The 23,416-nt window shown below is 45.2% G+C and overlaps 1 protein-coding gene across 4 annotated transcripts in view; it reads left to right on the forward strand.

Moving 5' to 3' along the window:
- Nucleotides 1–1,111: 1,111 nt before the first annotated feature.
- The window catches only part of CACNB1 (calcium voltage-gated channel auxiliary subunit beta 1), a 53,547-nt gene continuing 31,242 nt past the window's right edge, over nt 1,112–23,416 (forward strand). For 3 of the 4 annotated variants that reach the window (XM_063137983.1, XM_063137984.1, XM_063137985.1), the window contains exon 1: nt 17,329–17,422. In XM_063137983.1, coding sequence (XP_062994053.1) covers nt 17,384–17,422 — 39 coding nt within the window. In that variant the 5' untranslated portion in view covers nt 17,329–17,383. Of the gene's footprint in view, nt 1,254–11,626; nt 11,714–17,328; nt 17,423–23,416 lie in introns of those variants that run through there. The other variant, XM_063137986.1, reaches the window with a different exon arrangement.

The following is a 23,416-nucleotide window of genomic DNA, read 5'->3' on the forward strand; positions in this document are numbered from 1 at the left end:
CTAACCTGGTGCCCTCCAGATGTCTTCCAGCTGTGCTGACTGGGGGATTCTGAAAGCTGTAGCCCCAACACATCTGGAGGGCACCAGGTTGGGGAAGGCTGCAGGAAAGTGAGGAGCGCCTATAGACATGGATGGACGTGGTAAATAAATTAGACTGGACCTCCCTGTAGAAATTAACGTGAAACAAAGTTCACACAAAAATTGAGCCCCCATTATGTTCCTTGTGTGCAAAGAGCAACGCTAAAAATTGATGGTATGAAGTGTGGCGAAGGCCTTTACACCACATACTCAGGGCAACACTCCTTTGCTCCACTTAATCCATGTACCCCTGTTCCACAGAAGCAATTGCACAGCTGAGCGTTCTTTCCCTAACCACCGCCACGTTTAAACAGCCAAAGAAATCCACCCCTTTGCCACTCTCTGAAAATTCAAGGTATAAGGAAGAAATAATCCCTGCTAAATGTTTCTGAGTCTTTGGCTCCTTTTGCATGACCTGAGAAAGGGGAGAGAGAAAAGATCTGGTTGGAAGCAAAATGGTAGCGTGCATCCATCCATCTGTTAAATGGAGGGTGTCTGTGTTCAGGGGTGGATGGGCCAGCGAAAACGGAGCGGAGGGAGAAATACGGCTGGGAGGGAAGCGGCACGGATCTCTGCACGTTCCCTTCCGTCCTGTCTCCCTGCCTGTGTCAGCAGCAGGTGGATCCCGCTAGGGTCTCCGTGTGGAGGCTGGCTTGAGCCTCCATCTTCCTCCTCCTCCCGCCCTCCCTGCGGCCGCCCCTCGCCGCCATCTGCTCGGCCCTCCTATGCCTCAAGCCACACCCACCTCGTCCCCCTTCCCAGGGGAGCCGGAGGCAGCAGCCAGCCCTCGCCAGTTGCCGGGAAGCCGCTCGGAGGCGATGCCCTGTGATTGGAACGCTCGCCTCATCCATCACGGCGGCGGCGGCGGCGGCGGCGCGCGCGTCGGGCGCCTGCTTGCTCGTCGGGTCTCCCAGGAGCGGGCAGGAGGAGCCATGGCGAGGCTACGGGCTTAGGGAGGAGGAGGAGGAGGAGGAGGAGGAGGGCGGCTGGCTGGCTGGCTTTCCTGGCAGGCGGAAGGCGCGCCCAGCCATCCTCGCTGCGCTTACCATGAGTCCGGCGTGAGCACAGCCGACGGCACGGACATCTCCATGGTGCAGGACGGCGGCATGTCACGCACACCTTACAGCTCCAGCCAAGACATCCAGATGGAAGTCTTAGACAACCCCGGCCTGCAGGTGAGTGGCAGATTGGCTCGTCTCCTCCCAATGCACTGGCTGGAGGACTTCTTGGACTGCGGGTGGGGAACTTTGGACGCGGAAGCAAGGAGAGGCGGAGAGAAGATCGGAACGGGGGCGGCGGCGGCGGCCCAAATGGATGCTCGCAACCGGAGGCATAGGCATCGTCGCTTCCTTGCGGAGTGGTTTCCTCTGTTTTCCTTCAGCACGTAGCTGAGGCTGTGATGCTGTCGAGCCGGGGAGAGGGGGTGGGGTAGTTTTTCTGTTTCCTCGGATCCTCCCTTTTGCCGTTGATCTTGAACAGCCCGGGATGGCTGGATGCGTGGAACTGAAGGGCGATGTGGCGTTCATGGACTTGGAAGAAGGGAGAGGTGGTACGAGTGCCTTTCAGAGGGGCCTGACCTACCAGCCACACTGATGTTTGAGGGATGGACCCTCTTGGAATCGTTAAAGCTGTCTGGCTCCCTTGTGGTTTCTACTTTCAGGAGGGCCCAATTAGTAAAAATTAATTCGGTTCTGTTTCTCCCCATGTGATTGCTGCTGTGCTTTTCCATGCATGCATATGGGATGAAACCAGTGCACATCCATCCATCCATCTATCTGTCCACATATGCAAACGGATTGGCTGTATAACTCCTGCCGGTCTAGAAGTGGTTGCATCAGGTACATTTGGGCATCATAACACTTCAGCTCAATTCCTGGCTCAGTAAAGGGACTAGTGGCTAAAGCATCTTTGGAGGTGAGGGAAGTTCTGTGTCTTGTTCTGTGTCACCAAATTCTAGAATTGTCTCCCATGGCTTAGATTCCTCTCCTCTGGAAATCAGGAGCAAGGTGTTTTGGTGGCTCCTCCAAATCATGGAAGGGGAGCTCCAATAATAGTTGGGTACATCTATCTCTTGAGGAAATTTGTTCTGACTAAATACAGAAAATCACCCAGGGCTTCTCCTCCACCTCAGCTTTTCCAGGTACCACAGCCAATAGAACATGCATGAATGTATTAAAAAGTGTCAGAAGGTCATGGAGTGACAGAAAGGACGGAAGAATCTGTGGCACTTCTATATGGGGCAGAATACTTGTTTGGAAAGTGCTAGAGGGTGAGCCTGTATGGTCTCATCGCTTTTGTTTTAACTAAATCCCCACTGTCCACTGGTGTGTGTTGAATTTACAAAGCAAGAGAGCATATTCAGCACCTCTTTACAGAAGGCACAATGGGACTGTGTCGAGTGGTCCTTAGTGTTTGTTTTTATGTTTATTTACTGTATTTAGTCATAATGCCCCCCAAAGCAGTTTGCAACAATATAAACAAAAATTAGAGGCCTGTTTGTGTGGAAGCATGTACTGCACTCTCTGATTCAAACTTCTGTGTTCCATCATGTCAAAGTTCAAGATGGCCACCTTGCTGCTTCCCTTGCTTGTCCTGGTTTCCGTCTTTTGCATGCACTCTGGCTTAAGAACATAGGAAATGTCTTGATGGATCAAACTAAAATCCACCTTGTACAACATTCTTTCAAGAATCCCAACAAGTAGTAGGCACTAGGTGGTCCAGTGGAAAATTCGTACTGGTTCCCTCATGGTCCACTATTTACCTGCTGTCCAGTCCTGTTCTAGTATGTAGAGGATTAGCCCTGGCTAGATACCAGGGATAGTGAGACTCAATCTGATGGAGGTTGCTAAGGCCTTGTGGGACTTAGAGTAGGGTTTTGTTTGTTTGTTTGTTACACTGTTAGACAAGCTAGAATGATAAATCCCAAGGGTATGCAGGAATGAGTTAGAAGGGGGATCCTGGTCTAGATTATTCTAGAAGATACTAAATGTTGGTGAAAGATACTAAATGTTGTTGAATCTAATGAGCAAATTTTGACAGTTGGAGACAACAGTTCCAGTGGGGCCACAGGTGAAAGAGAGATGGTAGGAGATACAAGGTATTCAGACTCTCTCTGCTTTGGGGTATTGAGGAGGTGGGTCTCAGTGGCAGAACATACCAAGCTAGGTAGGAAATGTCTGGGCTTGTTGATTGGATCTGAGGGATGGGGGAAATATCAGGTCATCAGACTTTTATTAGAAGAGTGTGAAAAATACCAATTTAAACATTAATCTCAGAGGAGACAGATACCAGGTTAGGTGTTAGATAAAAGTGTGGTAACTGATTCCTTTGCCCTCTTTTGGTGGGAGTCTTTGGAATCTTGAAAGAAACTATGTTAGATTCACATTTCGTGTTTTTTCCTATTGGTGTGACAGTGGAATATGTGATCTTGGTTTGCACAGCCTAGACTGGTCCAGTCTAGCTCTGTGCTGCCCAAGTCTATTGCCTTTAAGCTCCAGCCATCCCGTACTTCATCCTAAACCCACAAAGAGCATTGCTAAAGTGTGTGTGTGTGTGTGGTGGAATATCACGAGAGCATGTCCACCCTTTCCTTCAGGCATTTCCTTTGTCACTGTTCTTCATGGCCCCCCAGGTGGTGGATCCCAACCACTTGCTGCAGTGATGAATGACGCACGTGCCTTAATTAGAACAAGGGGGAGGAAGCCTAAAAATACCAACTTCAGCTCTGCCTCCTTGCCTTGCCCTGCCTGGCCTTAGAACTACGAGAACCATGCCTGCGGGGTAGGGGGGGCTGGTAGCAACTGGCTACTCCTCAGGCAGCTGTCCCTCTCTCTCTCTCCCTGAGAAATGCTTGGGAAGTGTCTGGTTCATTCCAAGCCCACCCACCCATCCACTCCCCCCCTCTCCCTCTCCCTGTCTCTCAACATGCCCAGCATAGAAGGGTCTGGATTTTTCTGGGGACTTCTGTAAGGGACTGTCCCACAGCAAAAATACAGTCATCTGTAGGACATGGAAGGGGGTGTGATTTTTAGAAGCAGGTGAAAGAATAAAGCCATTTCATCTACTTCTCCACCCCTAAAACGGAACCTGGTGATGCTTGTAATGAGAGAGAGAGGGAGAGAGAGAGAGAGAGAGAGAGAGATTGTAACCAGTAAGGGGGGAGGGGAGAGTGAAATTAGCAGAAAAGGAAGCATGGCTCTGGGGATATACTGCAGGAGCCTGGCTTATAGTTACACACTTGGGGGTGGGGGAAGCCCGCCTTCTTCCCCTCTTCCTCTGAGTTCTACACATACCTCTCCACTCCTTTTCCTTCGCTGAATTCATAATGATCTTCTTGAGTTTCAGTGAAAACTGCACTAGCAACTCCACCCATCATCTTTTCTGCCTAACACCTAGGAAAGTATCCCATAATCTGTATTACACTAACAACATTTAATATTGATCCAGGCAGGGCTTTCCCTAAATGCTCAAAACGACATTATCTCCACAATCCCTACAACAACCCTGCATGATAAGCCAGATTTATTACCACCACCACACCCAACATTACGGCTTGGAGGATCCAAGGCTACTCTTCCCTAAGGCTACTCATTGATTTCATGGCTGAACTGAGATTTGAAGTGGGGATTTGTCAGTTTACAGCTCATGCTCTTTACGCCTGGACTACAACAGCTCTGGTAGGTGGGATGAAGAAAACACCAGGTCGGTGCAGTCCTGCCCTCACCCAGGAGGAGACGACACTTTAGGTTAGAAGAGGCAGGAACCTCTTTTTGGCAATTCCCTTCATAGCCTCTCTCAGTGGCTATGTAGTGTAGTGAAGTCTGTGTCATTATATGTCGCGAATGGCACAGAAACAGCTGTATTAAACAAATAGACAGTTCTCATCTAGGCACAGGCTCCTCGACACAGTGCATCTTAAAGAATAAAGTGTTTCTCCAGTTCTTCTGAAAAGTTCAGTGTGTTGCTAGGTCATGACTTGGCAAGCCTACAAGTGACGTGCCTGGCTGCAGGTGATCACCTGTAAGTGTCTTGGACATATGTGCATAAGGAACAGATTACTGAACATGAAAAGAAGCAAAGAGGGAAGGGCATCTGTAGTGTGCAAGCAACAGGGATACATTTGCAATCTCAGGGAAGCATGGAGTTAACTTCACCTGTGGGCATGGCATCTGTGCTTTGTATGCAGGGAGAAAGATGGCTGCATTGCAACGAAATTTTCTGTTGAATTCTGAAAACCCGAAAAACCCCACATCTGTTTTTCAAAAAAGGGAAAATGTTGTTGTTTTAATTGTGTGTCCCAGTTCTTTCCAGGCCTTCACATCCCTATATGTATATGTACACACAAGTACAATGCTGAAGGATCATGGGATGCATTGTTATGTATACATTTCTATCAGCTTTAAGTAGAAGCACATGAGTACACTTAATTACATAGAGATGTAATAAATGGGGTGGGGACATACTTGAGTAAATTCTACAAATTCAAATTTTCTTGCAAAAAATTAAATTTACATTCTCCTAGTGGATTCCCTCCTCCCTTGTTCCTAATGAAGAATGTTGTTGGGTTCAGAGGTTTTATGGAAATACCATCGTTAATATATACAGACTTGACACTGAATGTTATTGCTTTAACATTCATCTGCAAGTCTTAAAATTTTAGGTTTGGAAAATTATCTCTCAAGGTTTCATCCTAAAAGTGACAGTTGAAAATATTTAAAAGCTAGAGTCAAACTAAAAACCTTTGGCCAAATAACTGGCTGATTAGTTTAGATAAATATGTGAAATTCATTCCCGCTCACCCTACCCAGTTTTTGTTGCAGTCTTCAGGTTGTCCAGCTCCCAATACTGCATTGACAGTAGAAGCTAGAGCTGGTCGAATTCCCCTGTTCGGATGTACACTCTAGTCATACCAACTCTATGTCAGCTTGCCTGCTTCCCTTGCCTGCCCGCTTCTTCCCTGCCCACTGTGCTTAACTCTTCCTGCCTCTGGGTCTGTTGCCTCAGATCTATTTCATTTCCCCCCTTCAACTCAATTGTTTCCCCAGTCTCTGTTTTTCAAGGCGTCTAATTTGCGGTACTCCTTTTAGCAACCATCTCTCTTGACCAGCCTCTCTCATTCTCCTCTCTCTTCCACTCCATAATGCACAGCTCTTCCTGTTTATAAGCACTATGAAGTCCCTTTTGAGTCCTTTCTCTGGAGATTAGCACATTCTTGCTTCAGTTCATGTCTCACTGTCCAGGTAGTCTTTTTTCAGGCTCCTCTTTCTCAGTCCACAATGTGTTCTGCACTCTTCCTTCAACCTCCATGACTCTGAGCTCCATGACTCTGGGCTTCCCTAACTCCTTTGTCCAGTCTCAGCCATCTTCTGCGTGAGGCTTTAATCCCAGCCAAAACGAGCAATTTCAAGCCACAATACCAGCTCAGCCAATCCATGTTAGATGCTTCATTGTTGCAAGTACAGTTCAATATAGAGTCTGAGATATTGCCGCATTTCCAGTATGTGCAAAATGGTGAATTTGAAACTTTGGTAAGTTCTGGTATGAGGCTTTTATTTTGTTTGTTTTATTGCATCCTCTTAGGCCCTAATATCAGTGGAGACTCAAACATTAGCATAAGTGCTCTGGAAGCTGGAGCTAGTGCATAACTCAGCAGCTTGGTTGTTGTCGGGAGCTGCCCCTTTTCAGCATATAACTCCTTTGCTAAGGGAACTGCACTGGCTGCCTATTGGCTGCCGGGCCAAGTTTAAGGTTTTGGTACTAGAGTACAAAGCCCTAAACAACTTGGGACCAGCATACCTGAGAGAGCGCCTTCCCCTTTACCAACCTGCCCGATCATTGAGGTCATCCGAGGGCCTGCACCTGGTGGTTCCACATGGACCTATGGCCGGATTGGAGTCCACCAGGAGAAGAGCCTTCAGGGTGTTGGCCCTTCTCAGTGGAACTCCCTGCCCCTGGAGGTCAGGCAGGTGCCAACACTGTGCTGCTTCTGGCACCTCCTGAAAACAGCTCTTTTCCTGGAAGCCTTCCTTGGTTGATCAGCCACTTTTTACTGAACAATTTTAATTTGCTGTTTTTAAACTTCTTTCTTTTTATTGTTTTATTCCTATGTGCACCACTCCGGAATTTATTGTAGATATGGAGCGGTATCTAAATGTGTAAATAAATTCATATTATTAATAAATAAGTGATCTCGACTAGTGTGATACATGACGCGACAGCCCACTGTCAATTATTTAACTCATGGTAAGGCTGCAGAGCATTTGTGGTTATGCGAGGGTTGTGTAACGCTCACGTAACCCATGCTCACTGGGTTCACACGACATGACAACCCCCAAGCTGGGTTGGATAGGAAATCTTGTACACATGGGCACCATGGCTGGTCCTGCAACTGCAGTATGTCATCCAAATCTGGTCAGTCTGTGTGCATGCATATATGTCAATATATATGTTTTTGTGTGTGCGTGTATGTATGTGTATACCTACATATACACATGCGCACACACAACAGTGGTGGCACATTAGTTGGTCTCTGTGTAGTCTATTCATAGTTGTTTGTAAGAGTGTGATCTGGTTTACACAAAATAGGCCAGTTTGCATGATATTTAAGCCATGGTGGTCTGCAGTGTGTTCCAGGGGCAGATTTGGAATATTCACTGCCTAGCCATGGCTTGTCATGTTGTGCAGTCCTGAGCAGCTGCGGTTGTGCGAGGGTTATACAATCCTCACATAACCCATGGCCTGCTCTAGGGATATGCAAGTGTGGTTTAACCTTCGCACAACCCCCACTGCCTGGGTTCGCATGGCACAAACCATGTCTGTGTGGGAAATATTCAAATGCCACATGAATTGCAGCCCCCAGTGCTTAAATAAGCCACAGCAGGCTACTTTAATCATGCAAACTAAGTCAATACTAAACCATTGTGTGGTTTGTAGAAATCTGTTTCTTGTTGTGTTGTGAACCCATTCTTGCAAGCACACCATGGTTTGTTAACCAGAAACAAACAACAAATAGAAGTCAATGGCTTGTTGTTGGCTTACAAAGTCTGACTTATCTAAACCATGGTTGTTGTAATGTCTGAATCAAGAACTGTGGCTTCTCCCTGGCTTGTTTCACTGCTGTCTACCCTGAAACAGGTGCCCAGAAAAAGCAGGCTGAAAATGAACCTGCTCTGAAGGTTGGCAAAATGGTCAGGAGAGAAACAAACCAGAAATAGGGACATCACAGTTTGTTTACTAATTTGAAAGACAATTCAAACAATAATCCATGGTTAACATAAATCATGTCTTAGCATTACATGCAAATGTAGCCAATGTGTATTTGTGATAGGAATTTATTTGCATTGCTATGAAGGGGGGTGGTAGGTTGCAGCCCTTGATAGAAGAATGTCCCCACTCCTCCTCTCAAGAAGCAGATACAGGGAAGCATTTTTTGAAAGCCTAATTCATTCTGTGTTCTTAATCAAGGACCTGAACAGTTTTGTTTTGTGTCGTGACAAAGATTGCTATAAGTAGGAATTCTGTTTCATGCAGGGGGTTGTAATTGTCTGACAGGTTCTCTCCTAAACGAATATTCTCATGAGTTCTAAGTCTGGATTTTTCAAGGACAATCTTAAGAATATAAGAAGTGCCCTGATGCTGGATCAGACCAAGGGTCCATCTAGTCCAGCACTCTGTTCACACAGTGGCCAACCAGCCATCAGCCAGGAACCAACAAGGCAGGACATGGTACAACAGCACCCTCCCACCCATGTTCCCCAGCAACTGGTGCACACAGGCTTACTGCCTTGAATACTGGAGATAGCACAGAACCATCAGGGCTAGTAGCCGTTGATAGCCTTCAGCTCCAGGAATTTATCCAACCCCCCTTTAAAGCCATCCAAATTGGTGGCCATCACTACATCTTGTGGTAGTGAGCTCCATAATTTAACTATGAGCTCTGTGAAGAATTACTTCCTTTTATTTGTCCTGAATCTCCCACCAATCTTCTCACAGTGTAGCTGATATGGATGCTGCATTGATATACCACATGGGGATGATACCCAAATTGCGCTAACTACACCACAGCTGACATGTGCAAAGTAGCTATGGCTCTTCAGAGCAAAGCTGACATAGCTGACACCACAGCTGTCATAGCAAAGCAGCTATGGCTCCTACTTTTGTTGTAATCTTGAATTGCGGTCTCATCCCTTGTCTAAGATTTCTAGCAGGTAAGGGTTCTTCCAGATGTGGCTTTACTCACGCAATCACCTTGACTCATTTACAGAATTTTGTGGGGGCTCTAACTGATGTTAGAGCTCCCAGTTATAACGTTCCCATGTTTCCCTACCACTTCTTCCTTAACTGATAAGGAAACAATAGTGATCTGTCCCTTACAAAGCCAGCTGCTGACATCCGTAGCATTGCATCTCAGCTGCAGGCTTCTTGTGTGCATTGTGTATACAGGCCATGAGTTTTGGGCCGCTTCCCAGTCAGAGCGCTATTAGTCAGAAGACTGCTAGCACTCCTTAACAGATTTTTTGTAGTAAGACAAAAGACAGAAGAAGCGGTAGGAAAACCTGAGAGTGGCAGATGAGGACATCTGGATCCCCTGTAAGATTCTGTCCATGAGGCAGGGCAATTGCACCATAAAGGTCTAGTCTGGAAGCACATTTACAGAGCCATGCCTCAGTTTCCCCTTCTATTAAATAGAAATTGATATTCTGACATTCTTTTATACCTCTACAGCACCTGTAGCAGGTTTAGGGGCAAAGCTACTCATTAACACATCCTAATGAACCAGTTTATATGCAATTGTGGGAGGGGAGCTTTAGAGTGGTGATTCTAATCAGCATTAGCAAACATGAGTGCACAATCAGGGACTGTTAGTTATTCCTGGCAATAAGGGTGGTCATGTTGTGCTTGTCCTGCTTCCTGTATCTTTCTCTTATGTGGCTTTGGAGCAATTGTGAATTGTTTTGATCCAGGGCCTTCTGTGAGGTACAGTTTCCCATTATGGTTCGTAATATGTTTTGCAAGGTAATTAGTGGTTGGATATCCTTCCACCACCATCTCCCTCTGCTCTGATAATTGGCTTGTCAAGCTGTGGGTTGGTGCACTCATTGAAGTCCCCAAGCAGCCAATTGGTATCTGCTGCATATGTCAGATGATTGCATGACAGCACCACGAAGGGCTGCACTTCTTATTACTTCAGTGTAGGAGAAGGGGTGTGTATGTGCATGTTTGACTGTCTCTCCTTCCCAAATCCTTGCAGCACAAGGATTGGATTGGGTGGTGCTAGGAGTCCTCCAACTGGAAGCACCCCCTCTGGTGCACACAGGTGACCTTCATCTCTGATCGCAGTACCTGATGACCAGGTGTCCTCATGTGAGGATGGAGAGACGTCTGAATCTGCATTGTTGCAGGTTACAACTTGATCACCATTTAATTCCATGTTGGAGTGTTTCATTATGTGTAGATTTATCAATTATCTCTCACACCCACATCCTCCCTTTGTTTTTGTTTGACCCTATTCTCTATATCAGCCTTCCCCAACCTTAGGGTGACCATATGAAAAGGAGGACAGGGCTCCTGTATCTTTAACAGTTGTATTGAAAAGGAAATTTCAGCAGGTGTCGTTTGTATATATGGGGAACCTGATGAAATTTCCTCTTCATCACAACAGTTAAACTGTAGGAGCTATACTAGAGTGACCAGATTTAACAGAGGGCAGGGCTCCTGCAGCTTTAACTGTTGTGATGAAGAGGAAATTTCACCAGGTTCTCCATATATACAAACGACACCTGCTGAAATTTCCTTTACAATTCAACTGTTAAAGATACAGGAGCCCTGTCCTCTTTTTCATATGGTCACCCTACCCAACCTGGCATCCTTCAGCTGTATTGGACTACAACTCCATAATCCCCAGCTAGCAGTTGGGAGTGATGGGAGCTGCAGTCCAACACATCTGGGGGGGTGCTCATTTTTTTCCACCCTGCCCACTTTCCTTAGATGAAAACTCTCTGAGCAGCAGCAACAAATAACAATTCTATACAGCACCTAATAAGCTTTTATCATAATCCTGTTAAATAGTTGTTGTTCTTCAGCATTCCCACCTTCTTTAGCAAAGTCAAGATACTGTTTTGCTCAGCCTAGGTCAATAGTGGACAGAAAGTAGAGCTCGCAATGTTTTGGACTTCAACTCTGAACATTTCTGACCATTAGCTCCTGGGAGTAGAATTCCAAACTGTCTGGAAATCTACCTTCTGCCCAGCCCTGGCTTAGGTGCTGGTGGAGCCTGTCAAGAACAGCAATGCAGACCTGTTAGGCTAGAGCAGGAGTGTGGAACCTGTAGCTCTCCAGATGTTCAACCCCAACTAGCATCAAGGAGATGGAGGTTGTAGCCCAACAACATCTGGAGAGCCACAGGTTCCCACACTCTTGCATTACAGTGCAACTTTAGTGTAGCATTGAGTGTCACCTCAATGCATGTTTGTCACCTACAAGTCTGTTTGCTTACATTCTTACCACATTTTCACTGCCTCTGATTGTTGCCTCCTCTTTAATCTCCTAGGGGAAATACAGCAAAAGGAAGAACCGTTTCAAACGCTCTGATGGCAGCACCTCCTCTGACACGACCTCAAACAGTTTCGTCAGGCAGGTAAGAGCAAGCAGAAGGCTCAAAGTGGGGAGGGGAGGGGAGAGCTGTGAAGGTTATAACTGAGGAAATTAACGTCTGTCACATGTTATTAACTGCTTATTAGCATTTGAAGGAATTATGCCCCTTAATTTCAATGTTTCCAACTGTGATTTTTCAGAATTTGAGATCATCCCTCCTCCAGCGGACAGCAAGCTTTGCTATTTTCTTCACCTACAGCTCAAGGAGCAGGAGCCCAATGGGGAGTTTGGCAGAAGCCTCCTGAGGGGAGAAGGTGGAGGGGGCTCCTTTCCAAGAAGACTGTCCTAGTCCCTCCTCGTGTCTTAGAAGCCCTGAGCTCCAATTCTCTAGGCACCTGCCATCCCTGACTTCTTTGCCATCCCTGACTTCTTTGCCATCCCTGACTTCTTTGCCATCCCTGACTTCTTTGCCTTTCCATTCCTCACCTATTTCTAAAATACCCTGTGAAAATGCTAATTTAATGCAGAAATATTTTGGAGGTAAATTTACATGGTTTGAAGTACCATTTATTCTTGCAGAACTGGGATTTCGTCTTTCTCTCTCTTGGCACGGTACATGCACCCCGTTCTTGCCGCCCACTTGTATTTCCATTTTCTGATTGCAAACCTACACCATTTCCCTTGTGCAATAACCAACTGCATGGGAAGAACTACAGTGAAGAACAAAATGGTCCAGAGAGCATATTTTCAGCGCAACCACCAGGGCTCCTTTTGTAAAGGACACTGAGAACAAAGCAGCAGCTGGCTACTCAGGCAGGTGGTTGTTCAATATGCAGGCTGCAATCCTGTACCCAATTACCTGGGAGTAAGCTTCTCTGAACTCAGTGGGGCTTACTTCTGAGTAAATGTGTAGGAGCTGCAGCATATGAAGGATCTAAATACTTTTTTAAAAAAAAGGCAGCAAAGAGAGCTATTTGAATATAGATGATTTAAAAAAGAGACCATTGGCCTTTCATCCTGAAAATCAATGCAGCATAGCAGAGATCCTCAACCTTTTCAGGCCGCTGGGTACATCTGGACTTTTGAGAGAGGATCCCAGGCACTCTCACAAAATGGCTGCTGTGGTGGGGGCTTGCCCATTCATAAAATGGTGGGTATGGCTGTTAACAAACACTCATTTCTCAGAAGGCAAACTAGTGAGACTAAAAGAAAAGTAACTTGCCCAAGAAACTAAGTAAAATGCATAGGTAGGGTCTGAGCTCCCAAACACAAAACCGATGTTTTGAAGATCGCGCTAGGGGGCAGCCTGTCGCTTTGCAACATGTCAGCCACCCAGTGAAGATTTTTTAAAAATAAAATAAAACAAAAATTAGAGGCAGGCAACCTGGCGGATGCCAAGAGAGATGTCCGTAATACTGCGTTGGAGAACAAGCAGTATAGAGAGGGGGATAGCATTGATATTTGAAGGTTCATTAACCCCCTTCCCCCCCCCCCCCCCAGGATTGTTTTCAGAAGAGTCACAGGGGACTATTGGTCAAAGACAAGCTGTTTCCTTTCATCCTTCATCGTGGTTGCTAGCTTGGCTGTTGAGGCTTTAACACGTAACACTGTTAGCAATGTTGCATTTTATTGCTAATCATGTTTAGATAACAGTCATATTAGCAGGGTGTAAACTCATCTGGAAGTCCTAAGATTCTGTTTCCTTCCAACTATTACTGATGGGTATGCAATGTTTTCCCAGTTGGTTTCTCGATCTTCAAATTTGACAACTGGGCCAGAGGAGCCAAGAGCCCTGTTTGGGTTTTAATGTCCCCTCATTTCAGCCACTCTGTCAGTTTCTTTCCTTAGCAAATTAAAACCCATCAGAATCCTCTTCACGCATCACATCAAGAAGCAATGAGGTTGCCATAGCAATTATCCATCTGGTTGAGTGTCTGGGACAGAGTGTTAAAGAAGTGAAGCAACCAACTCCTTGCAAAGTATCTTTTGTAAGCAAGATGTAAACCAAGTGGGAGACACATCTTTGTCTGTAATGGAAACCACCCTGTGGGTCATTTTCAGAACAGAATCCATGGTTTTCTGCATTAAAAGAAATAGGTATTTGAGGTGAGATATGCATGTAGGTGTAATCCTATCCCTTCACCTTCTGGAATCACTAGGCTGTGCTTCTTACACAATCTTTGTCTCATTTTTCTTTATGGCTGCTGTCTGGCAGCCCTTATGTATACCCGGGTTGTACTGCATTACTGTCCTAGGAGTTCTTACCTTGGCTTTTCAATGACTTAAGATTACCAGGCACCTTTTTTTTAAAGGACTGGTTCAGATCTTTGGCCCCTGCACCACCTTTTTATTCTGCACCACCATGCATGTACATGCATATGTTCAAAATTCTAATTCCACATAAATTCTGTAACAAATCGTAGTAGTAAAATAAAGTACATAAGAAAATTTGCATATTTTGCATTTCATAATTTTTTCAAAGAATTTGCAACCTTTTGAATAAAGACTGGCAGAACAGAGAGGAACAGAGATTGGTGAGAGAGTGACTTCGGGGAAAGGATGGAACTAAGGGACAGTAGCCACATTTCATTTGATTAAAAGCACACTGGGTGGTAAATATAGAAGGAAGCAATCTCAGAAAGTCCTGTTGCTTCAGTTTGATTATAACTAAGTTATTATTTATTTATTTATTTATTTATTTATTTATATAGCACCATCAGTGTACATGGTGCTGCACAAAGTAAAACAATAAAATAGCAAAACCCAGTTGTGTGGGGGGGGAGGGGCAATATAGCATGTACCCTTTATAATATGTACCTCCATCTCAGACCTTGTGATTCTCTGTCACACACATGCTTGTCCTGTTTCAAATGTGTGTTTGAAAAGAATTAAGGAATGGAAAGAGAGCTGAAGGGAAGGGATCAGTGACCTGGACTTGCGTTGCCATAGTGATGACGTAGGAGGCAGTTGCTATGGAGGAGATTCCTTGAGCAGGCCTCCAGCAGAGCATCAGAATGTATTTAAAGGGCCAGAGTGCTGTTGCTCCCTTTATCCACAGTAGAAGCCCATTGTGGTTGTAAGCCCTGGCACAGGATCTAGGGTGAGGATGTAGGCACAAGTCAGGCGAAAAGTTATTTTTGAACCTTAGCAAGGAGGCAGTCTAAAAGGGTGATCTATGCAAGGGGAAGTTCAGATTGTTTCAGAAGGGTATTATAAACCCCAGATAGGATCTGAGACTATTTCCAGATGCGGGGTGGGGTGGGGGGCTTCTCCTAGCGCCAGCAGTCTTCTATCTTTGACTCTTTAATGGATTTTCTGCATTAAGACAAAAGACAAAAGAAGAAGTAAGGGAATGTGGGAGGCTCATGAGTAGAAGACTCCCAGTAAACATCTAAGGCTGTCCAGTGGCACCATTAAAGCCTTGTCTGGAAGCGCCCTCAGCATCTCTAGGCATCCAGTCTCTTCACCTAACCTCCTCCCATCTTCTTTCTGGGACTGAGCTTCTTATCCTTGCCCAGCAGAGGTCAGTCTATGAACTCTCATGCCAGAGCCAAGAGACACCGAATCTCAAATTGGCAAGCCACAGCCCGGTGTGTGTGTGTGTGTGTGTGTGTGTGTGTGTGTGTGTGTGTGTGTGTGTGTGACTTGTTAATTTAAGCTGCTTTTCAAAATAAGCTCCCATAGAGGATGCTATGAGGCTATATGCTACTTGTTGGAATATTGGAATGTAAATGTAATTTCTATATAAATCTGACGGTGATCAACTTACTATAAAAATTAACATTCGCAGGAGAAGAGCCAAAGAAGCAGTTTTTCAGATATTAGATTCAGAGGATTACCTTGATATTAGGAGTGTCTATGACAGGGAAGAAGAGGTATAGAAGATGTGGCCAAAGAAGGTTTGCTCATACTCATCAGTATTCAAGCAAACCCTCAGCAGGGCATTGAATCAATGGAGAAATATAAGGTTGCCCAGGGAGGATCAACCTTGAATCAGGGAAAAATAAACAAGTGCTTTTCCATGGCAGAGAAAAGCTGTTTTCTAGGCAATTTACCTTCACTGGGTTTGCGTCAGTAGAATTTCAAGTAAAGCCTCGTTTTTGGCAGATGTTTAAAAAACTGATTTTCTCAGGTTTCTTTTCTGTCTTTCAAACAAGTTTCTAGGCCTCAGAGTCGCTGAAGTGTGTCTGAAACTCTGCAGGTTGTCACTGCCAGCTAGACTTCTGCAGAAGTGGCAGAAGGTTGAGGAAAATGTAGTTGTATTTAGGCTGACATATGGAAATCCTAACTGGGCCATGCATGCTTAATGGAATCACCACTACCCCTGCCCCATACACATACACACACACACACACACACACACACACACACACACATGCATTGTGGATTCCATAGCAACACGTCTATTCCACATCTGGTACAGCAGATGAAAGTGCAGAAGCCCAATTCTTCATGCAGAGTGTATATGCTGGATCAAGGCAAATTTATGGCTCCAGTGTTTAGAGCATAGACTTTCTTTATTTTACAACTATAGAGGCAAATTAGGAAGCCACCTGGAGTGCCAAATCCCAGGGACTCCTGCCTCAGCTATATCAGAGCCTTGGAAGAGAGAGAGGCTCTTAACTGGAACCTTGAGATCCACCAACTGAAACCTAGTGCAAAAGAATTTATTTTGAATTTCAGAATTGAATAGACCCCGTAGTCCATCCACACAAAAATCTAATCCTGGTCACCACAATGTTTCTTCATTTCAGTAGCATAATTTAGGGCGATGTGTGCGTGTGTGTGTTGATGCTGCTGCTATTATCAAACAATTGAGAGTCAGAAATCTTTGCCAATCCTACTGCAAATCACCCAGAGATTTACCAGTATATCCAGATGTACCTAGGTTTTGCCCACCCCAGCGCTAGGGCAATAAGAAATGTTGGGTCAAACCCAGGCGCTAGATTTCTATCCCTGGTGATCCACTGCCATTCTGCCTTGCCCGTAAACCCCAACTGTCCTTCTTTCACCCAGTCATGTTATCTACCTTTTAGCACACCATTCCTCGCCCTTCCCCAGTGCATGCACATCCTCCTTGAATATTGGGCTCAGAACAAAGCATGCAGACTAAATGACCTCATTCACAATAGGAATGATCAGCACGCAGTTCATTGGCTTGCACAATTATATCTGTGCAGAATTTGAAGTAGCGGTCCTAGATGAACCTGAGCTTAGCAAATAAGCTCTGGATAAATGTAATGTACATGGGGGGGAGGGGGTGTCTTCAAATATTATGGAAATTGGGTTCTTTTAAAATGGCCCCCTGCCAGTCAGGAAGGGGAAGTCAGGTGTATTGAGAAACTGTTCCACATACATAACTGGGCTTAAACCAGATTAAGCTGCATAACGGATTGTTATATCAGTTCTAACCCCTAATAACCCTTTCTTGGAAACTCCTGTTAAAATGCCTGGCCCTCCACATGGGGCTGCTCTTTCCTCCTTTCTAACTCACCCACCCTGCTAAGCCAGAGCATTAACTCCTACATGGGAGTCAACCAGAATGACTCCTGGCATAGCCTTGCACCCCGCACCCCACCCCCATTGCTGGGATGTCCAGTCCCCAGGCTAAATATACTCCAGCAGTTTGCAAATGTAGCAGTATGTTTGTAACCCGAGCCACCAGCCATCGGGCAGAGCCACCTCTGTCCACATAATACCAGGCCCAGGCAGCATGGAGACGCCCGGCGGCAAAGACTCCAGGCCCGTTTTGGTGAGCACTTGCACCCCTCAGTTTCCCAGGCTTGGGAACATTTGCTCCTGCCCACCCACCCCACTCTGGCCCCCAACCCACATTTGGGCTTTGGGGCTCAGAATAGACTATTCTCTGCCCTCATTAGGTCTTCCATGCCACCTGTTAACTAGAAAACCTGTTAACCTGGCATTCCCACCCCAACTCATTCCCTCCCCTGCCTTGCCATCCCACCTCATCCTTTTGCCCAGTAAACCCACCTCCTGCCCCAGTCGCCTGCAGACATTCCAGCCCTTCCGAAAATCTCCCCATACAATTCAAATGTATCACTCTGAACTTTTTTCTTATGTGTACTAGTTGCTGGTCTGTCCCATATATTTGTAATATTAGAGCATTTCTTCCAACTGTACCTATTTGAGGGGCAAGGATATGAACCTTTGATTGTTTTAGAATAAGATTGAAGAATGTGTGTGATTTCTTTGGGACTTTAAAATCCTGAAAACAGTTCCATTTGGGAGCTAGATGTGTATCAATGCTTAAAAATACTGAGATTTGTAATTAATAAGTGTAAACATTCGAGTTTTCAGGGTGAAAGGAAAACTTGTTTTTAAATTGAAATTTCCAGATTTCTGTAATGAGCTGCCACCCTGCTTGCGTATGAAAACTGCTTGCTGCTCTGTTCTGTAATGTGGGAATAGGAAATATGGTGCCTACAGGCACCAATGTGCCCATGGACCCCCTCCACCCCACCCCCACCCCCAGGGCCCACAAAGTTCTTTACTGATAATGTGCGATTTTCTATTTTTTATTTTTAAAGATGGATAGTTGGGAATGTTTCAAAGTGAAGCATTTGCTTACCACCACCTGCCATCTCTATTTCCCTGAATTCCTATGGGTCCCACGTATACCCAGAGATATTCTTATAGTGTAAAGTTGGTGGGTGGGTGGAGGCTTGGGGGAAAGGCAGGCAGGCTTGGGGGAAAGGCAGCAACTATTGCTGTTCCTGGTAAGGGGGGAGGCTTAAGGAGAAACACGAGACTGGGACCAACCTGATGGGAGTGAGATGAGGAAGTGGGGAGGCTGGGGAGGGGGAGGGGTGACTTGATTGGGATGGGGAGGGCTGCAGAAAGCAATTGAAAGTGTTAGGGAGGCCTGGGGAGGGGTGACCAAAGGAGGAGAGAAAATGAGGAAGGAGTTTCTATGTGTGCTTGTGTGTGAGAGAGCGAAAGTTTGGGGGTGATCCTGAATGAGAGCAAGAACTATGTGTTCAAAGTAGTAGACTGGTGTTTGGGGGCTCAGACACCTCTGCCATGTATTCAGGTTCTTGGGCAAGTTACTTGATTTTTCCCATCATCAGTTTGCTGTTTTGTAAAATGGTTGTTTTGTGATTGGCCATGTCCACCATGGCAGCCATTTTGTGAATGTCTCCCATGGTAGCTATTTTTTTGAGGGGGGGGACTGGCATTTTTCTTTATTATTATTAATTTTAATATATACATTTTGGCATTCATAAATTATACATCAGAAGTTTCATATCCAGAATCCAAACGAAACACAACAGCTTGGAACAGTCATCTACTACAGTATTGCTAGAGTTTGACTGTAGGAATTCATTGCAAACAAATCAAAGTCTTATTATTTATTTATTTATTTATTTAAGCTTTTTTATGCCGCCATTCAGCCAAAAAAGGCTCTCACGGCGGCTTACAAAAGTATTTCTTTACAGTCCCTGCCCACAAGTCTTTACATCGTTCATTTACATCCAATAGTAGATCTTTAAATAAGAGCAACAAAAAAACTGAGAACTGATTTCTTTCAAAATTAATAATAGAAAAGCCATAATAGCAATTAACATCAATAGATTTTAAATTTAACAAAGGTATAAAGTGGTGCTGACTACAGAGGTTTTAGCAAGCTATATTGTTACGATACCATGACGCTTGCTTAAATCCAAAATTTGCCCACTGATCCAAAAAGGTGGGAGACCCCTGTACAAGGTGCTATTTTCATGATTTCCAGCATTTTAGGGGCTTCATCCTCTCCTTATCTCCCTCCTTTACCAAATCCTATTCACTAGTTTTCCTGTAATGCCTGATAACCCAGGAATAATGTGGACCAGTTAATACTTAATGTGCTTCTAGCACCTTTAATGGATGCATAGTGGGGGGGGGGGGCTAAAAGGGCAGTTTCTCCACTGGAATGTCTTTTTTATGGTGTGAATTTGGTTTGTGAATCCAGGTTAACAGTTGTGAGCAGAGCACCAGAGAATCATGGTAATTCCAGATTTATTGCAACAGGAATAAAATGGTGTGGTCTTGTTTATGTGCCACTCACCTTCAAACTTCAACTGAACTTTCCATCTCATACGCCTATCACAGTTTCCTTTCCTTACCCCCACTCATTTCTGGTGGTGTTGATTAGACTAAGAGGGACATTATATATCAATTCTGGCATTTGATCTGGAAGTGAAACTGTTGTATTGTCCGAACACCCAGTATCCTCAGGAGACTTGTCACCCAGAGCTCCCTTTAATCCACAGCAAGGTCCATCCAGACTTTGATGCTCAAACCTGGAGCTTGGGGGTGAAGTGGTAGAGGCTGCTGCTTTCCATCCGCTATTCCAAGAAAACCAGAACTAATTCATCAGAATTGGTGAATGGAGCTGGGGAGGGATGTGAGGGTGGGACAGGCACATGTAATTCCTGGATGCTGTGGAACAATAAAATGTGGAACAATAGAATTGCAGAGAGGTATAATTTGCATGTGGGGTGGGGGGTGGGGTGGCAGCGGTGATACATGCTTTGCAAGCAAAACACCTGAGGTTCAATCCCTGACTTCCCTAGGTAGGGTTGGGAAAGGCTCCTGTCTTGAGGCCCTGGGGAGTCACAGTTAGTATAATACAGTGCATTTGGGGGGAGTGGGGAGGTCTTGAGTGGGCAATTAACTACTAGAAATGGTTTGTTGCTATGGTTCAATGCTCTCCTTGCGGGCATGACTACGGGGACTGACAAAATTTCTGCACTTCAAGTTTAGTGTCAAACTTTAGAAAATAAATGAATTCAAGCACTCAGTACTTGGAATAAATTAGCAAATTTATTGGAATAAGTTTTCAGATTTTCCATTTGGTTCACAAATGTTTGTGTCCTTTGATTTAATTGCAGAATTTTGGAAATAAAAATGCCAGGTATTGGAGAAATGGAGTGAATGTTCAGAGGATGAGATTTAGCCTTCCCTAACCCTAGTGTCCTTTCCAAATCGGATACAATGCCCATCATTCCCAGCCAGCATGGCTATTGATGATGGGAATTGTAGTACAACACATCTGGAAGACACTAGGTTGAAGAAGGTTACCCAGAGAGCTTCAGCTATTGGGCGTATAAAAAAGTAATAAATAAATTTAGGCAATGGGGCTTTGGAGGGCCGTTCCCTGCCAGTATGAATGAGAAGACAGTATACAGTAGAAGAAACTTCTTGCCTCCTGGCTGCTGGTAGTGTTGCTACGGAACCTACTGGTCTCATGAACCCAGCCTTTACATTTGTATATCTTTTCCCCATCTATGCAATGATGAAATCTAGAATCCTGCTGTTTTATCAAAAGAGAGATTGACACAGAGAGAGAGAGAGAGAGAGAGAGCTGCAATTCTTAGGTCTCTGGAGGATGTGTTGGTTTTCCTGATGAATAACGCAAGTCCTTAATTTGTTATACAGATGTGACCTCACGTGTTTAAATACAGTGTGTGATTCAGAAAACTGCAAACAATGGGCTGCCATTGTTTGCTTTGAAACAGCAGAGACTTGAGGTTAACATGAAATAATGGTTTTTATGTGAACAGACCAGTTTGTTGTTAAAACAAGCCAAGTTCCAGTGTGCCCCAAAACCCGTCCACTGTAGGGCATACAGCCCAATTTTCTAAGCTGGTTTCTTCGATAGTGAGGCTTTACCCAAATGGGCCATACACCGCCTTTGCTAATAAATGACACATAAATGAATAAGCCATTTGCATCTCTCAGAGGCACGTCATCAGCTCTTGACTCTTTCCAGCTCCACTCTGTAGTTGTAAGGCACTGGAGGCTACGAAGCTGTCATACTGACAGGCCTCTCGCCCAGGCTTCCCTTTTCTCCCTCCCTTCAAAAGTGAGGGCAAGGCAGCTGTTGTCTGCCGCTGGATTTAGCATTCCTGCCTCTCAAAGACCAGCAGCTTCTGGAAGTGTTGAGCTTTCGCTTCCCCTCCAAACTCCTCCTTGCCCACTTGGGGGAGGGCACTAGAGATGTGCCCACACCTCACCACCAGGATGCTCCTGTGCGAGCTGGACGAGGATTCAGAGGCGGTGAGTAACGCATGGTGGCTGATTTGGGTTATCCCCTTCCACCACCAAGCTCATCACGGAGGAGGGGTCTCTTCGCCCTGCTGCCGACCCCTCCTCCGTGATGAGCTAGGTGGTGGAAGGGGATAACCCAAATCAGCCACCATGCGTTACTCACCGCCTCTGAATCCTCGTCCAGCCGCTGGATTTAGCAGACCCCACTCTTGTCCCTTTTGCTCTCCAATCCTGCCTTTTCAGCCTCTTTTTCAGTAGTATTATCAGCCCCTAGATAAATCAAAAGCTCTCAAGAAGAGAGATAGGATAACATGACAGCCCTTCCCATCCCAGCTCATGCTGTTTGTGCTTGTGGGGCTGGGGGTGCAGTATAACTGGGGGAGCAAATCACCACTCCTTGACTATCACCCCCTATTCTGGCAATCTCACTCTGCACCATGGGCTGTTGGCTCCAACTTATCCTTCATTTCAGGAAAATTCTTTCTTTCTTTCTTTCTGTGTTAATGGGTTTGGTCCAGGTTCCTGTCTTGGTGCAATCACTACAAGAGGTGCTAGAATTTTCAGAAATGCCCTAATTTATGTACAGGAAACACCATCCGCATCCGGCTGATGTTGCTAGACAAAATACCGTCAGACACGCAAACCCTTTGGAGGTCTGAATCGTGTGCATTCCCTCTCTGAGTTGCCTCATCCTTTAAGTCCAGAGGAGCTTCCACCACATGGCCTTCTCATTTTGGAGTAGAACTGGAGGGCAAAAGTTCAAATGAGGGCATTTGGAGAGAGAGTGAAGACAAGGAGCAGGCAGCTATTTTTGCTCAGCATCACCAATAGCTAGTCTGTGTGTTGCTTCTGTCCATTGGCACGATGAGGATTAGCTAGCCCCGCTGTACAGCCGTGCCTTGTTCCCGGGGTACTGCCTTTCTCCCCCTTGCCTCTTAACTTTTCATGGTGAAGCCAGGTGTCCGGTCTCCCTTACTTTTAGGGAAGCTAGAATGGAAAGCGGTTTTTCATTTTAAATTTCACTCTACCTTTTTGACAGCACAATGCTTTTTAGATTTAGAGAAAGCTGTGGTATGCATTAAGAATTTGCTGTAGTATGTTTTGTGTTTGCATTTCTGGAAACATCCTTACTTTAATGAACTGCATTCCCCGGAAGTTGGAAACTAGTTTTAAAAAAAGCAACCACCTTCTGATAGAGAGACATTAGGAGATCGGCTTTTAGTCCTCAGAAGCAGTCTATAAAAATTGGGTAAAACTGGAGCTCCCTGCTTCCATGCTGCTACACTGATTGACTGTTGCCTGTGGTGTTCTAGCTCCCTTGAGAATTTTCAGCTCAGCCTAGGTTCTCTGGTAGCCTAATAGGAGAACTGCTAATTAATTGTGACATTTCAGTCCCTCACTTTCACCCCAGTCAAGCTACCTCTTTTCAAGAATGGTGGGAGAGTCAATCACAAGAAGAAAATTCTTTTGAAAGAGACATGGTTTTTTTTAAAAAAAAAAAATCAGAGAAATGACAGGTTATAGAGTAATAGAAATACCAGTTGGGGGGGGATCTGTGAGACAGATTTTAAGGGGCTTGTTAGAAGGCAAATTATAACTTTGTGAAATGTTTACTTCTTCCTATGGAAATGGTATTAAAGGCAAAACTGAAGTACTTTGACCACATAATGAGAAGACAGGATACCCTGGAGAAGAG

This window comes from Elgaria multicarinata, chromosome 11, assembly GCF_023053635.1.
Source record: "Elgaria multicarinata webbii isolate HBS135686 ecotype San Diego chromosome 11, rElgMul1.1.pri, whole genome shotgun sequence".
NCBI lineage: Eukaryota > Metazoa > Chordata > Lepidosauria > Squamata > Anguidae > Elgaria > Elgaria multicarinata.